General features: G+C 48.3%; 1 protein-coding gene across 4 annotated transcripts; it reads right to left on the minus strand.

Moving 5' to 3' along the window:
- Nucleotides 1–1,110: 1,110 nt before the first annotated feature.
- Nucleotides 1,111–16,275, minus strand: P2rx4 (purinergic receptor P2X 4). Of its 4 annotated transcripts, none has more exons than XM_027949142.2 (12): nucleotides 16,072–16,271; nucleotides 12,276–12,423; nucleotides 9,632–9,703; nucleotides 9,451–9,523; nucleotides 8,813–8,909; nucleotides 5,403–5,483; nucleotides 5,159–5,300; nucleotides 4,927–5,063; nucleotides 2,648–2,741; nucleotides 2,454–2,519; nucleotides 2,110–2,205; nucleotides 1,111–1,651 (listed from the first exon to the last, which is right to left on the minus strand). In XM_027949142.2, the coding sequence occupies exons 1-12, from the start codon at nucleotides 16,203–16,205 to the stop codon at nucleotides 1,625–1,627; spliced, it is 1,167 nt and encodes a 388-aa protein (XP_027804943.1). In that variant the 5' UTR covers nucleotides 16,206–16,271; the 3' UTR covers nucleotides 1,111–1,624. The 4 variants fall into 4 exon arrangements, with proteins under 4 accessions (XP_027804943.1, XP_027804942.1, XP_027804946.1 ...); XM_027949141.2 differs by having other exon boundaries at nucleotides 9,442–9,523; XM_027949145.2 differs by lacking the exon at nucleotides 5,403–5,483 and having other exon boundaries at nucleotides 16,072–16,275.
- Nucleotides 16,276–16,813: the final 538 nt, after the last annotated feature.

Genomic DNA, 16,813 nt, shown 5'->3' on the forward strand with positions numbered 1-16,813 from the left:
AGTTACAACCCCAGCCCTTTATTTTGGACAGGGTCTCACTAAGTTTCTGAGACTGGCCTCAAATTTGCCACCCCCTGCCCCAGCCTCCTGAATTGCTGGGATTATAGGCAGGTGCCACCACACCTGGCCTGAACCACGACATTGTTGAAAAGTATTTAGCAACCCCCACCCCCAAAGAAAAGTCCAGGTGGATCATTTTTCCTGCTGAAGCAGAGTACTTCTAAAGTATTCCCCAGAGTAGTTGGAAATGAAGTGATTCATGGGGAAGGGGAGGGGCAGGCTGCCTCCCTTGGAGGAATCCTGAACCCCTGAAGCAGAATCAAGCACGAAGTTGAAGTTACAGCGGGAAGTAGCTCCGTTACCATGTCACACGTGTACCGAGAGGTGCAGGTGATCCTGCTTTGGGTTGGAGGCTTGGGAAGAAAACGGAGAGAAGGGGATGAGCCACTTCCATGTTCCCTAAAATTGTGCCACCTACAGTGTACTACTGCCATCTTATGTAAAAAATGCCAGCACAGGTGAGATGCCACTAGGAAAAAAAAAAAAAAAAACTTACAATTCAGTGAAGATCAAAACGCTTAATTAGGCTTTAAGAGAAAAGCCAGGCAGGGGAAATGCCTGAGTTGCAGAGACGGATTGTTTCAGAGACCTTTCCTGAGGACAGAACTGGACAACAAATGGGTTTACTTGAAATTGTCAACCTGAAATACCAGCAGAGGGGTTTATTCAGAGGTGACTGCAACCAGGCTATGTGTGCCATGGCCTTGGGGGGCTGGGGGGCTGAGGCCCAGGGGAGCAAGACTAAAAAGAAGTGCAGGCAAGATATTTCCAAACAGAAGTTGTTTGGTGGCAGGGGCTTATCGCAGACGTGTGTGCAGCCGTTGCCAGGAGAGTTCTTTGGAGAGGCGAGCTGACTGTGAGGCTGCCATTAGGACTGGCCGTTCCAGGAAGTGGCCTTCGCTGCAAGGTTGCATGTGGGCAGAACCGACGGTAATTGTTCTTGTCATCAGGCAAATGTGTGGGCACCTTTCCCCCATCCCATATTAACTTCCCTGAAGTAAGAGAAGGAAGGAGAGCTCTAGCCCATCCTAGGAGACGGCATGCGAGAAGTAAGAAAAACCGCTTGTTTTAATGTTTGATCTTCAACCATCTCTACACAGCTGTTCTCAGAGGAAGAGAGCCAACTCTGTAACATGGTTGCAAGGACAGTGTTTCTGGTTTGGGGGAGAGGAGCAGCAGCCTGGGCCTGCTAAAGTCTAGGGAGCACGAGCCTAGAGGCTTTCTTTTCCTTACAAAGTGCCTGAATGGAGTTGCCATGCCTCACAGGATTGGCCCCGTCCGCGAGGGCTGGAGACTGCAGCTTCTGAGGAAAGCTGGCCCCGGGGCCTGCAGAAGGCCCCAGCAACTTGCCCCAGCCAACAACACACTGGTTGGTAATCCACTGTGCCCAGGGGACAAATGAACCCCCCCCCACACAAAATGTAGGAGCTACCAGGCAACCCTTAGTACTTATGGAGAGTGAATCAGAATCTGGAATGTTCTCTGGGGTGACATAGCAGCCATTTCTCCCTCCTTCTCATTGTGCTTGATGAGGGCTTCGGGGAGCCCAGGTGTCGGGTAGGCATCACTGGCCTGTCTCCCCACCAAGACCCTGCAAAGAGGGATAAGGAGGTCAGTGTCCACCCAGCAGTCACTGCCCCTGGACCATCTGAGGCAGGCAGGAATAGGGAGCTTTTCCTGAGGGCTTCTGGACAGCCCTTCACAAGAGGACTCCAGCTGGTTCTAGAACCGGGTACCTAACCCTTCTTGTTAAGCAAGGTGAATTTACTGTGAGGATGTAGGTGGTCCCATTATCATGACTAACTCAAGAGATCACTAATCGAAACCAAAGTAGGTTCTGAAGAGTCTGAAGTAAATACTAGAACAGGTGGTCCAGAGACGGAGCAGGCGCCGAGGCTGGCATCTGACTGCCAGCCTGAGGCGATGAGTTGTCAGCTGCCAGAACAGCACCAGCCTCTGTCCAAGGGCCATACCAGGCAGCACAGGACCCGGGCTTCCCTCCCCAGGACAAGAGGCTCCCTGCCTGCAGGGAGCACAGGAGGTGCCCACCTGCTCGTAATCTTCCACGTATTTGTACTTCTTCTCCCGATAGTAGTATCTCTTCTTCATGCAATACAGGACTATGACGTCACACAGCACTGTCGCCTGCACATAGCAAGGGTAGAGAGGATGAGCCCGGTGCTTTAGCTCCTGCTGCTCTGTGTGTGTACTTCCCCCTGAAGTCTGGAATCTCTTATAGGAAGGAAAAGCACCTTCATCTCTGGGGGTGAAGGACGGCCCAGCCCGGAGGGGAGTGGTCTGGGAGGAGGGACGGTGGGGATGGGCAAGGAAAGAAGCCTGGAGGCTCTAGACTAGAAAGTGCTGCTGACTGCTGGGGAGGCCCAACCACTCACCACACCCAGCAACGCCAGGCCGGAGCCGATGTTGATCATGGTAGGGATGATGTCAAACTTCCCAGCCTGCATGTGACAGAAGAAGAAAGGAAAAGCTCTGACAGGGGTAGGGGAGAGCAGATGCAAGGCAGAAAGACACCCCTGTCCTTGCGGGGTCCCCACAACAGCCAACAGGGAGTTGGTGGCAGGCCTACCTTCCCAAACACGATGATGTCGAAGCGGATACCATATGCCTTAATGAGCGTGCGCTGCTCCACGCCAGTGAGGTCCCGGTAGTACTTGGCAAACCTGTGGGCATAGGGCAGGTCAGAGGGAAAGGCACAGGGTTCGGGGAGAGGGATGTTAGAGCAGGATGCAGTGAGTCTCTTACAGAGGGAGGGTGCTGGAGGCACAGGTAGACCCCTCTCTGTCTTTACCCTCTCCTTCCACAAGGTAGCATAAGCCTGAATATCCTTGCTCTCAGTGTCCTTCCTGATACATCTGACCTCCCTACCTCTCTCAAGGGGACTTGGCCACTAACTGAGAATGTGGCCAGCCAGCAGCAATCACCAAGACTGCATTGTGTGGTCACAAAACTTAGCATCACCTTTAAAAAGTAAAAAGAACTAAGAACCACTGATCCATCAACAGATGAAGAGGGAAATGAAATGTGGTCCATCCACACAATGGAATATTATTTGGCCATAACAAGAGGTGAAGCTTTATTATCTGCTACAACATGAATGAACCTTGAAGACATGAAGCAAAATGAAAGAAGCCAGTCATGAAAAGACACATGATGTATGAGTCCATTAACAGAGGAGTCCAGATCTGCAAAGCCACAAAGTAGACAGGTAGTTGCCTATGTCTGCGGGGTGGGAGGGGTGACAGCTAGAGGGATCGGGGTTTCTGAGTTGAAGATGATGTTCTAAAACTGACTGGTTGAACATATGTGTAAATATATAAAAATTACTGGATTCTAGACTTTAATGGGTGATTGCTCACAGAGTAGTCTTAATTCAGCCATAAAATTCAAAGATACAAATGAAACAAAAAACCAGCAAGGAATGGTGGAGGGGAGAATCACTGAGAGTGGTCCCATTCCTCCAGGAGCCGAGGCCTAAACCTGAGGCCTGGGATCTGGCTGGTTCACGGCTTCCATGTTGAGGTCCAGGCCTGGTAGACTCAACAGGACTGGTACTGGCCGAGGCTCCACCAACTGCTCTCTGCTCTAGGGTTCTGATCCAAGCTTTTGGTTTCTACAAGAACTGTGTGCTGGTAGAGAGAGCAACATAAACCTAACTCCTAGGGAAGAGTTCAAATACCTGCCCTGCCATCCACCAGGGAGTGGGATGGTTCAAAGGGACTGCTGCGGATCTGCAAAGATTCTGACAATGCGATGTGCATTTGATACCACATGCCACCACTAGAGGGAGACAAGAGCAACACAAAACCTCTGCTGATCCATTCCAATGTTCCTTGCAGGGCCTGGTTTTAGGAGCAAGTGCGTTTGGGGAAAATTCCTCAAGGGGCATATGAAAAAGTACACAGCTATCGATTTTGCTGCCTCAAGGAAATGGCAAATATGCTCCTGGCCCTCTTATCAGATGACTAGCTGCATTGGATTAAATAGTGCCTCCCTGAAAATTCATGTCACCCGGAATATATGGATGTGACTGTAAATAACTAACTGGAAATAGGGTCTTGGAGGTGCAATTAGTAAAGATCAGGTCGTACTTGATTCAGATGGGCCCTAAATTTGATATGACTACTGTTCTCACAAGAAGACACACAGAAACATGCATGGAGGGAAGAAGGCCACGTGCAGACAGACAGAAGCAACACATTTGCAGGCCAAGGATTGCTGAGAGCCATCAGAGGCTGGAAGAGATGGGGAGTATCCTGCCTAGAGCCTTGGGAGTGGGGGGCTGGCCCTGCAGACACCTTCATTTTTTACTTCTGGCCTCCAGAACCTAGAGAACACATCTCTGTCAAGGCAGTCAGCTCTGTTACTCCAGCCCAGAGAAACTACTGCGACAGCATTTTCTTTTCTTTCTTTCTTTTTTTTTTTTTAAAGAGAGAGAGAGAGAGAGAGAATTTTTTTAATATTTATTTTTTAGTTCTTGGCGGACACAACATCTTTGTTGGTATGTGGTGCTGAGGATTGAACCCGGGCCACACGCATGCCAGGCGAGCACGCTACCGCTTGAGCCACATCCTCAGCCCCTGCGACAGCATTTTCATCAGGAGATACAAGCAAAGGCCTTTCTTGGGCCTAAAACCTGCACCCACTGCACCCTCGAGAGCCTGGGGCAGGCTCAACCTGAGAGCAAGACCCTGCTTTGAGCGCTCTCCCAAGCACATGCCTTCCTGTGCAGCCTGCCCTGGGGTGCTGCCCATGTGCTAGTCTTTGGAGACACAGATGCACCCACGGAGGAATAACTCATCCATCAGCCCCCCTTCATAGTGAGTGACGGTCCAAGCTCATGCCCACCTGAAATTGTAGCCAGGAGACACATTGTGGTCAAGGTCCCGGGTATCGAGGCGGCGGAAAGAATACCTGGGCAGGCAGAAGGAGGCGGCTCGGTCCAGGTTGCAGTCCCAGTTGATCTGGATGCCCATGATGCCTCCCTGTGGGACAGAAGAAGACACACCCAGGCTCTCGTCAGAGCCGGCTTAGATACGAGAAATGTCCAGGACTGTGAGAAGCCAGGGCCTGCACCTACCTCGACGGCCATGTCCTGGAAGCTGTGTCCTGCGTTCTCCACGATTTTGCCAAGACGGAATATGGGGCAGAAGGGATCTGTCCTGGCATCATAAATGCATGATTTGAGGTAGGTGGTGGTGGTGTTGGGAAGAATATTCCTCCTAGAGCCAGAAGGAAGCAGAAATCCATTGTGAGAAAACCCCAGAGAAGGGCCAGAAGTTTCTCCAAGATACTGGTGAACTCACACAGTGGCCACCACTTACTTGCTGAAATTAAATTTGGGATACCAGATGTTGTTCTTAACCAAAAGAGTGAAGTTTTCTGCAGCCTTTAAAAAAGCAGGCCTGAAAAAAAAAAAAAGAAGGCAACATACTGTTACTAGAAGTAAAAAATAAAATGCATTCAGATAGCTATGTAATATTTCTAACACAGAGACATGATTTACAGTGTCACTTTGTCAAGACAAAAGTGAGGTGCAGCATTTCCGGCATTTTCTGTTCTCTTCCACAGAAGCACTAGGTCTAGAGCTGAGTCTAAGCTGGCCTTCTGGATCCTTCCCCTGGGAGGCCGATGGAGAACCTGAGGGACTGAGAAGGGGGCTGCTGTCTCACAGCCTCCCTGGAAATCATTCCCGGCCGCTGCCAGTTTCAGGCTCGCTCTGGGGAAGGGATGCTAGAAAGATGGGACTTTACAGGTGAGTTCACCTGCAGGCTGCGTCCTGGCCTCACCTGAAAAGTACACAAGTACTGCCCCCCCGCCAGCACACCTGCCTCCTCCCAATGGTGCCATGTGGACTCCCAGCTGACTACCAGGTGAACCTGTCCCAAGGGGACTCTGTTTCTTTTGTGGATTTGTCTATGGGAGAATCTGGCACCGCAGGGCTAAGTCTTCTTCTCAGGGGCTGGGGCAGCTCCCTGAGCCAGGTGTAAATTGCGGAGCTACAAATGACATCAGTGGTCTTTTCAATGGAGAGACAGGAGCAAGGCCATTGACAAGGCTGCTGAGTACCTGCTGTCAAGAAAAGGCCTCGAGCAATGCAGGTCCCTCGGGCTCCGCGTCCCCATTCCCTCAAGAGGCAGGGATTCTGCAGAGCTTTGCAAACATCTGTCATTTTCCATTTCAAAGCTTTTGGACCTACATCTTTGCACCCTGTCTGCAATACTTAAGATCAACTCACCTTTTAAAACAAAGTCAATGTGGAATTCACAACATAAAATTCACTATTTAAGAATCAATCAATTCAGTGGCATTTAGTGCATCTGCAATGTTGGGAAACCGTCACCTCTATCTAGTTCCAGAACATTTGCATCGCCCCAGAGGACCTGCACATCCACCCGGGAGTTAGTGCCTTGAGACCCCACTCTGCTATCTCTACAGATCTGTCTATTCTGGGCATTTCATATGAATGGAATCAAATAACATACGGCCTTTGTGTCTGTTTTCTTTTACTCAGTGATGTTTTAAAGATTCACCTAGATTGTAAGAGGGAATGATTTCCAGGGAGGCTGCGAGACAGCAGCCCGCTTCTCAGTCCCTCAGGTTCTCCATCGGGCCTCCCAGGGGAAGGATCCAGAAGGCCAGCTTAGACTCAGCTCTAGACCTAGTGCTTCTGCAGAAGAGAACAGAAAATGCCGGAAAATGCTGCACCTCACTTTTGTCTTGACAAAGTGACACTGTAAATCATGTTTGTGTATTAGAAATATTACATAGCTATCTGAATGCATTTTATTTTTTACTTCTAGTAACAGTATGTTGCCTTCTTTTTTTTTTCATTCCTTTTTATGAGGCTGAGTAATATTTTATGCTATGCACACACCAAAATTTGTTTATGCATTCTTCTGCTGATAGGCATTTGGGTTGATTCCACCTTTAAGACTAACTCATTTTTTATTGATATTTACTTTGAAATGAAACTTTCCCTCATGACCATAAAAATATCACTTGTGCTGGGTGTGGTGACATGTGCCTGTAATCCCAGCTTCTTGGGAGGGTTAGGCAGGAGGATCACAAGTTTGAAGCCAGTTTGGGCAATTCAGCAAGACCATGTCTCAAGATTTTTAAAAAATCTTTTAAAAAGGGCTAGGGATGTAGAACACTTGCCTACCATGCATGAGGTCCTGGGCTCAATCCCCAGCACTGCACACACACAAAAATCACTCACATCAGGTCAGACGTCATTGTTTAAATAAATATAATGAAATAAAAACAATGTTACTAAAACATGTAGTTAATATTATTTTATGCCCAACATTCCTAATCTGGGGCTTGTTCAGTGTGAGAAATAGAAATAAGCAAGTGACAGGTAATAAAGACACTCCACCCAAAATGGAAATAGGAATATCTTTCTCATCATGTGACTCAATGCAATTTCTTGCATCGGTTTGCTTTTAAAAATCGTCTCACACCGACTTAGATCTTCTATACCCCTATCCAATATAAATGTACTATGAGGCACACTACAAGCCACATTATAATTAAAAGTTTCCTAGTACCCACATTTAAAAATAAAAATAACAACATTAATTTTATATAATAACCCAAAATATCCACAATATTACTTCTACATGTAGCCAACATATTATTAAGTACATATTATATATATATTTTTTTCATAATGAATTTCAGATCCTACAGTGTACTTCACACCAAAAGAAAACCCAGCCACATTTCAAGTACTCAGCAGCCACACTTGGCCAGTGGCTCCCGTGCTGGAAAGCACAGCTCTGGGAGATCTTTCTGACTCTGAAAAGCTAGGATTCCCTTCCTTTCAGTGTTGCACTCCTTAGTCCACATCAGCAGTCTCCATGTTTTCTTCTACGCCCAGGATGAGCTGCAGAAGCTCCCTGCTCCCCTGGCCTTCAGTCTGATCTCTGGATGACAAAGCCCCAGGCAGCAGGAATTCTCAAGGGAAGGTCTTAGACTCCACCCGTTCAAACTACAGCAAATTGCAACTGGGAAGAATGTTATCCTAGGGCAACCCCCAACCTGCTCTGGTTTATAGAACACCCTTTGGCAGATTTTTATTATTTTCCTGTCCCCCCTTTTCCGGTAATGGAACCTCAGATTTCCTTTGGAAGTCACACTTCCCCTACTCTCAGCCTGGGTCATTTGGGTGAGGCTGACTCTAGCCCGAACTCTAGAGGTGGACATGTGACCCAGGCATGCTGAGAAACAAACTGTCCCCCAGCCACAGTGACAGATCAAGGGATGTAGCCCAGAACGTGATTATGGACAGGTCTAGACTCTGCACAGCTAGGAAGGGAGGTCCCCCTGGGACTATGCCAGGGGTCCAACAAATGAACCTGACATGGAAAGAGACAGAGGCCAGATGTGGGACAGACGGTCTCTGAGCCTCAGATTGAACCCTGCTAGGTCTTTTAGGCTAGCTGAATGATGAAGTACCCCTGATCACAGCCATGATAAAGCACTGAGATCTGTCTCTTCTCAATTATTTGCAACTAACGGAGTCCTAACATACAATAAGTCAAACTGCACCCTTATCATAAGTGACCACTTGGGGCTCACCTCACCACTGAAGGTTGATGCTCTGTGGTTAAGGACCGCTGTCCCAGACACCCAGACACCAAGAGCACACAGACGGCCTCCAAACCTTCCCTGCCACCTCCCTCAAGTTGGAGAACCAGGGTTGGGGGCACTCTCAGGCAGAACTCACTTTGGCACATGTGTGTCATCCTCCACCGGGCACCAGGCTGCCACCTCACAGGTCTTCACTGACCCATTGAACGGCACGCATCTTCCAGTCTTGACTCCTGTGGGGGGGATGGGGAGCCAGGTCTACAGGGGGCTATTTCTTCCCTTTGTGAGGTAGGGAGTAAGCCCCCCATAATATCCTATGTAGCCAGTCTGGAACGATTCTAATTCTGGGACTTAGGGTGTCCAGAAATTGGAACTGGAAGGTGGTTGCCTTAGTGCTGGCCACATCTCTGCTTTGCAATCTCAGGACCAAAGTGATACAAAGTCACAGAATGCAGCAAGATCTGAGCTGGCTTCTGGGACTCAAATGACACAGGGTCCCTGGGCCTCTTCTGACATCAGGCTCACCCGGGGTTGTGTGGCATTGGAGAATGGTGGGGGGATCTTTTTCTGGTGCTGGGGATTGAATCCAGGGCCTCAGTTATGCTAAGCTCACCTCTACATCTGAGCTCCACCCCCAGTCCGCTGGGCATAGGGAGGATTTATTTATCCCTGAGACTTCTCTTTCAGAGATGCTGTGTAGAGACAGTGATCTTGTCAGGAGCTGCCTTCCTGGGGCTAAGCATCTGCTGAGGGGTCACTACTAACCATTCCTACCATTGCTGTGGATGTCGGCAGACCCAGAAGTGCAGTCCGTATCTGATTCGCACACAGTGGTCTTATCAGGAATCTAAACAAAGGAGATTGAGTGAAAACAATTTCCATGTGGTCCAGCCACTCACTCAGGGCTGTGGAGAGTGGGGTGTGAGGCCCAGGGCTTTCCCAAGGAGCCATCTACCTCGGGACAGATGCTCTGGGTCTGGTTCATGGTGATGATCATGTTGGTCATGATGAAGAGGGAGTTTTCCTCCTGCAGAGAGGGCGAGAGGGAGGGAGCCTTGTCAGATCACCCTCAGAGGAGTCGGGCTGGGACATTAAAAAAGCTAGGTATCTCCTTAATAGGATGATTTAAAAAAGCAAATATTATGGTCTCCTGTTCTCTCCCGTGAGAGTTTATAACCTAATAGGGACTCTAATGGGCACAGTGTATGCCTGTAATCCCAGTGACTTAGGAGGCTCAGGAAGGAGGATTGCAAGGTTTGAGGTCAGCCTCAGCAAATTAGCAAGACCCTATCTCAAAAAAAAAAAGTAAAAAGGATGCCCCTGAGTTCAATTTCCAAGCCCTCCCCTCCTGCAAAAAAAAGTTTAATTTTCCTGTTATGTGAATTTTACCTCAATTTTTAAAGAATCTACAATCTGAAACAGATCCTCAACAGATCTTGACTTATTAAGGGAAAAGAGCCAATAGTAGCTCAAAACTTGCTCTGTCAACCAATGACTTCTGAGGTATTAAAACACAAAGCCCCCAAGGCCTCAAACTTGACTTCTTTTTTTAGCAGGGAGGGTACCGGGGCACTCAACCACTGAGCCACATCCCCAGCCCATTTTTGTATTTTATTTAGAGACAGGGTCTCACTGAGTTGTTTAGCACCTTGCCATTGCTGAGGCTGGCTTTGAATTTGAGATCCTCCTGACTTATTTTCTTTTATAACTATAATTGAATTTTCTTTTATAACTATAATTGAAAAGAAATAAAATATTCTAGAGAAGAAGTTCAGGGGCATTTCTGACATTTCTGTCCTTGACAAGGTTCTGTTTTCTCCTTGTAGATCTGAAGGTGCCAAAGCACTGGTCCAGTTTCTGGAAAGCCACTTGCTGGGGCTGAGTTGCTAAGTACTGGCTGGGCTGTGGCTCAGTGGTCGAGCACTTGCCTTGTGTGCGCAAGCCCTGGGTTCTATCCCCAGAACTGCCGCAAACAAAAATTGCTAATTATGATCTCCTAATATAAGGACCTAATATAAGGAATTAAAGATAAAGACCCCAGAAAGTTCTGGTTGGTCCCCTCCCCTCCACTGGGCATGGGCATTTTTTTTTAAAGAGATGCCAGAAGCGTCCAGCATTTCATTTCATACTCCTGAAAAGAACAGTCAGCTCTGGGAGCCGTCTCAGGACCAAGGTCACTGTGGACACCCCCCAATATGTCAAGGTGGTAGAAGCTTTCGAAATGGTAGGTATCTTCCTGCAGAGACAAGGAAATGGCCACAAGAGGAGGCCCAAGGTGGGAGTCTCTCCTGATACCCGGTCATGTCCCCAAAGTGTCGAAGAGAAACACACTCCTGTCACAGGTTGAGGGAAGGCTGCTCCTGAGCATCTCTGAGCTGGACTCCCAACAATTCAGTGTGGTCTACTTTTTGTTTCCTCTGATCTATTTCAAATTTAGGGAAACTTCAGTCTGAAGATGAGCCAAGTAGATGCAGTGGTTGGGCTCCCTCAATGGAGAAGCCTGAGGACACAGTGAGAGCAGAGAGCCCCATGGGGCTCACACAGCCCCAGCTCCCATGAGTGACAGGTGGCAGAGCTGCTGGGCGGTCCTTTCCACTCAGGGCAGAAGCAGGGCTCATTCCTTCCTTGGCTAAAGCAGACTGGGCAGGACAGTCCCACAGCTTGCCAGGATGAGGCCATGCCTCCACGGGGAGCATGGACAGGTGTCCCCAGGACCACCCCGCCATTGCACCTTTAAAGCTCATCAGCTCCGGCCTCTCTCTGGACCCCCACTAGACCATTCTCTTGAGAAGGCAGGGGAATGGACACATTGGAGAGCTGCTGAAGCCTCTGCTTCCCTTTTTTAAATTGTGTACCAATTAAAAAAAGAGAGTTGGCAACTCATCTGAATTTGGCCACCGTGGGCATTGCACACATCAGCCATCTGGAGGGGTATGGTAGGGTTTGGCCATGTGTGGCGCATAGCTAAAGAGTCAATATTTAACTTGCAGCTTGGGGCTGGGGATGTGGCTCAGTGGTGAAGTGTTTGCCTACTAAGGCCCTGGGTTCAAACCCCAACGCCTTCAAAAAAAAAAAACAAAAAAAGACCAAAATATTAACTTGCAGCTTAATGGGCTGGAGACTAGAATGTCACCATCAGTTTCTCCCCTGACTTTGTTCCTGTATCTCCTTTTGGTCTGCGGTTTGGCCTCTAACTATGGTAGACACTGACAGAGATGATTGACCTTGTAGATGTAAGATAATAAAGCAAATGCAAAATGTGGGAAGGTGCTGTTTTCTCCGTGAACTTCTCCCAGGATTTAAGACGTTCGCTATCTTACCTTTTAGAGCTTGAGACAGACCAAGATGTCCACATGGAAGGACATCTGAGGCCAGCCACACTTTAGAGTTGGAGAGCCACAGCTGACTGAATGATACCCCTTAGACCTGAAGCCCAAAAGAGACATGGCTGTGCTGCTTTCTGGGGCTAAAACAACCGGTCTGGGTGTCAGAGATGTTAGAACCCTGGGTACCGATCATTAAGCAGGCATGACAAGTTAGTACAGAGAAAGTAACACCTGGAGGCTTCAGTATCAGACAGGTCAGAGTAGGAGACCTACCTGAGCTGGAATCACATAATCAGCCACATCCCAGATCCGGAACCCAAGTGTAGAAGTATTGGTCACAGCCACGCCTTTGGCCTTGGTAGTCACTGAGCTGACCACGGAGTCCATTTCCTGGTAACCCTTTTCCCACACGAACACCCACCTATAAAATAACACAGGCCTCTTAAGTGGCCATTAGGATCCAGAGAATCTGAATGGACGCCAGGGAGCCTCTGACAGCCAGAGGCTGAAAGTACCACCTTGTTTACTAATTATGACTTTGCAAAAGCTGCTTAACCTCTGGAGGCTCCACCTCCATTTGTGCAAGAGGGGAAGAGTGGCCCCTTTATTTATTTTGTGAGAAATAAATGAGATGGTGTAGGTAAAGCACCAGTATCACAGAGGAAAAGCTCAATGAATACTGTCTTTATTGGATATTTGAGCATTTTCAATACACTGGGGCCTATGGGAATGACCAAGAGATGACACATTGTGATAGGAATAGTTTCCACTTGAGTGATTTTAGGATCAGGCACAGCTTTAAACTCTTTATATGTATGAACTCATTTAATCCTGACCACTTCATGAGGCAAATATCATTATTATCATCTCCAATTTACAGAGGAGGGAATGGAGACACACAGGTGGCCATCCTGCCCTGAGCATCCATGTGTCAAACAAGAATTGAATGGGAGCTTTACTGCAGATAAATTTCTAGAAGTCCTGAAGAAGAGGACTCCTCAGGGGAAAAGCCCATCTCTAGGATGGGCAGTCCATCTGGAGACTGCTCTGATCAAACGAACCCACAAGTAACCCAAACTAGTGAATTCTGAAATCTTAGCATCTAGTACTTCTAAGGAAGGGAAGTGGATCCTAGCACTTCTCGATTCTAGAAATAATAGTAATAATAGTCTGTGGCATATGTTTAGTAGCTCTGGTGGGGAGGAGCTTTGGTTGCTATAACGTTCCAGTGGTGGGTTGAAACAAACATTATTCTATGCATGGGACATACACTAAATCATTTAATTCTATAACAGTGGTGAAGCTCTATGACCATTTCCATATGATAGATGGGAAGAACTGAGGCCCAGAGTGGTTTAGTCACTTGGCCAAAGTTATGCCTAGTGAGCGGTTAGAGCCAAGCTGAGCTGTGAACTGAGACTCTATTTCCAAAGTGTGTTTTGGTGTCCTAACCGCAACCCACAAATGCTTTTGCATTTTTAATCACTCAAAATAACAGTAACCTTCTCACTTCAGAAAAGAGAATTATACATGTGACCTGAATTCTTGGGAGAAAGAAACAAACTACTATAAAAAGTGCCTTGAGGGGCTGGGGCTGGGGCTGGGGCTGGGGCTTAGTGGTGGAGCACCTGCCTCACACGTGTGAGGCACTGGGTTCCATCCTCAGCACCACATAAAAATAAACAAATAAAATAAAGTTATTGTGGGAAAAAAAAGTACCTTGAAAGGTCAAGGTGGGATTCTCTTTGAGGGAGCACCATGGGTAAGAGAAGAGGCTTAAGGGCTTCTGATTCAAGTTCAAATCCTGACTCTGCCACTCATTAGCTGTGTGACACTGGGTTATTTATGGGTTTATTTGATCTGAGGAATCTCCAAGTTCACTGCCCATCCTAGAGATGGGCTTTTCCCTTGACAAGTCCTCCTCTTTGGGGCTTTTAGAAATTCAGCTGCTGGAAAGCTCCCATTCAATAGGAAGGTCATCATTATTTTACTACCAAGTACAGGGAGTTGCGAAATCAGAGACAGATTGTTCCGTACCAGTCATTATCATGTGATTATTTCCTCATCATGTGACTGATAACTGAATTAGATGACTGGGGACTGTGGGTTCAGTCTCTATGAGGAATAGTTGTTTGGGAGAAGAGACCAGTTTCACCAAGATTAACTAGATCAGGAAGTTTAAAAAGGAAAAAAAAAAAAAAAGCCCTTTCCTCAGAACAGAGTTGGCTCTGATTATAGCAAGATGTCTAAAAGCAAGGCACTGCTGCTTAAAAACCCTCATAATCAAGGCAGACAACACTCTCTAAGAACCCCACAGAACTGCACTACACTTGATCTTAGCCAAAAGGACAAGAAGCAATTAGAATTGCACTAGAAACATGAGGTGAATCCCATGTGTGATTTAAAAATTTCTAGAGGCCACATTAAAAAGTAAAAAGATACAGAAAAAAATAATTCTTAGGTAGCCCAATATGTCTAAAATATTTTAACAGTCATCAATTTCAAAAAGTTATCAATGTGATATTTTACTTTTTCTTGTACTCTTCAAAATCCAGTGTATATTTTTACAATTCCAGTGCATCTCAATTTGGAGTAGAAATGGATAAGTGTTCAATAGCCATCTGTGACTAGTGGCTTCTTTAAGGTATAAGAATTTTACAAGTACCCAAAGGTAGAAGTGAACCAATCTTCTCATGAGAACAAAAGTTAAGACCTAAAAGCTGCCTAGAACTTCTGATCCCAAATTCTGCAGGAGTGCATCACAACCATTGTCGGGGAGATGCACCACAACCATTGTGGGAGATCTGGAACTATTTCATCCCTAAGACTTAATGAGTCCAAACCCAGGTATAGCCCAGGAGGTTCTTATGTTGAGTCTCTACCTGGATTTTTTAACTTTTTGGGTGCTGGGGATGGAACCCAGGGCCTCATGCATGCTAAGCATGCACTTCACCACTGAACTGTACCCCAGCAAGACATACTCTTGAACACTCAGTACCAGCTGCTGCAGGGCTGATTGACGCTGGAAGCCCAAACTACCAGACTATGTGAATACCCCTGGGCAGGGTAAACAGATTCCAAACTTCACCCCAAGGTGGAGGAATCTGTTATTTTTCAAAAATTCCTCAGATGATCTTTCCTAATCAGGTAAATGTGCAAAACACCAGGTCACCCATTCGCCAACTTTGCTGAACACAAGAATCAGCTGGGGAGTTGGCCATACTCTATAGCCGAATCCGAAGGTCTGGGATGAGAGCCATCAATCAATTTTTTCTATAGATTCCCAAATGGTTCCAATGAGCAGTTTGGGGGACCACTACTCTAGGCCTTTTAGGAAAGTGACATAGCAGATGTATCTGTCAACCCAGCATCTGTAGACACCATAATGCTCCACCTTGAAAGAAAGCCCAGCTGGCAAGGTAATTGCTACCTCCTCCCCTGGGTTGAATTACACTATATCAGGTGCATTCAATTAAATCAAACATTTAGGGAGGCCGCAGGGCATATATAAACACAAGCGGCTCCCGGGGTAATGACTATGCTAAAGCAGGTATCCACACCCTCCGCCCCAAACAATGCTGTAAAACAGTGTCCTTTAAACACTTTTGGGAAGTGCGACCTCTCCACTATCTTGGGTTACCGCATAGTGATCAAAGGAAAGGAGAGGAAGCCACAGACTCAGAAGGAACCAAATGGAAATCCCAAGTCTTGGTTTTGTCAGCGGGTCATCAAAATGGCAAGTGAAGAAAGGAAACTGAGACGTTTAGGGCAAAGTTCCCACAGCCCAGGGCCATCAAGGAGCAAGTTGGAAGGTAAACGTGCAAGATGACGGTCTAGCCAGGCTTTCCCTTCAGCACCCTGAATCAAAGCAGCTTCCCGTCGCCGAGGCCCGGACAGAGCCCGTCTAGGTGGCCCGAGCCTGGGTGTGTGCACCGCGCAAGCGGCCAGGGTGGGCAGGTGCACCGCGCGGGCCGAAGGGGGCGGGTGCCCGCGCGGCTCACCGTGCCGAGCCGCTGCCGGCCGTCGGGGACCCCCCCGCCCCGGCCCCTCCGGCCCACCGCGCGCTCACCCGATGACGTAGGCCAGGATGAGCAGCTGCACGCCGCGGTTCATGAGCCCCACTTTACGGCTGCGGATAAGCACGATGCGCGGCGTGTCGTACTCGAACAGGAAGGCCGCCAGCACCGCGCAGCAGCCCGCCATGGCCCCGGCTGCCGCCGCGCGCGCCGCCGCCTGGTCCCCGCGCCGGAGCCCCGCCCAGGAGGCCCTGCCGCTGCTGCCCCGCCGTCCGTCGCGGGGGAGGGCCCGGAAGGAGGCGGCGCGGGCCCGGGGAGGCGTCACCACCCCCCCGGGATGGGGGAAAGGGTTACCTCCCTCTCAGGGACCAGTGACCGCAGGCAGGGGTGCAGGGGCGCGGCGACAGCCTCCAGCGTGGCGGGCGTGGGTAGTGACCCATGGGAAGGGCTCGATGGAATGAGAGTCCCCCTGGTGGATGGGGCCAGCGAGAAGAGGGTCCTCTTTCTGGAAGGAGCCACCCCACAAGAGGGCTGAGGTCAGGTAGGGGCTGTTGGTCATATATGCCCTATCTAACATGGCGCCCAGGCAGCTTCTCTTCCTGTGTTTCCGTTTCTCGGCGCCAATTTTCAATCCAGCCGGCGGAAAACCCAGCCCAATAAGAACTAATTTCGTAGGCTTTGGAACTGACATCTGGAAGAACTTACCAATAAACAAGCGCCCGTTTACCTAAGTCCTGCCTCCTATCCTTAGAGCTATATAAGCACTTAGCCTTTTGAAATAAAGTGGAACTTCTC

The sequence above is a fragment of the Marmota flaviventris genome, chromosome 1 (assembly GCF_047511675.1).
Source record: "Marmota flaviventris isolate mMarFla1 chromosome 1, mMarFla1.hap1, whole genome shotgun sequence".
Lineage (NCBI taxonomy): Eukaryota > Metazoa > Chordata > Mammalia > Rodentia > Sciuridae > Marmota > Marmota flaviventris.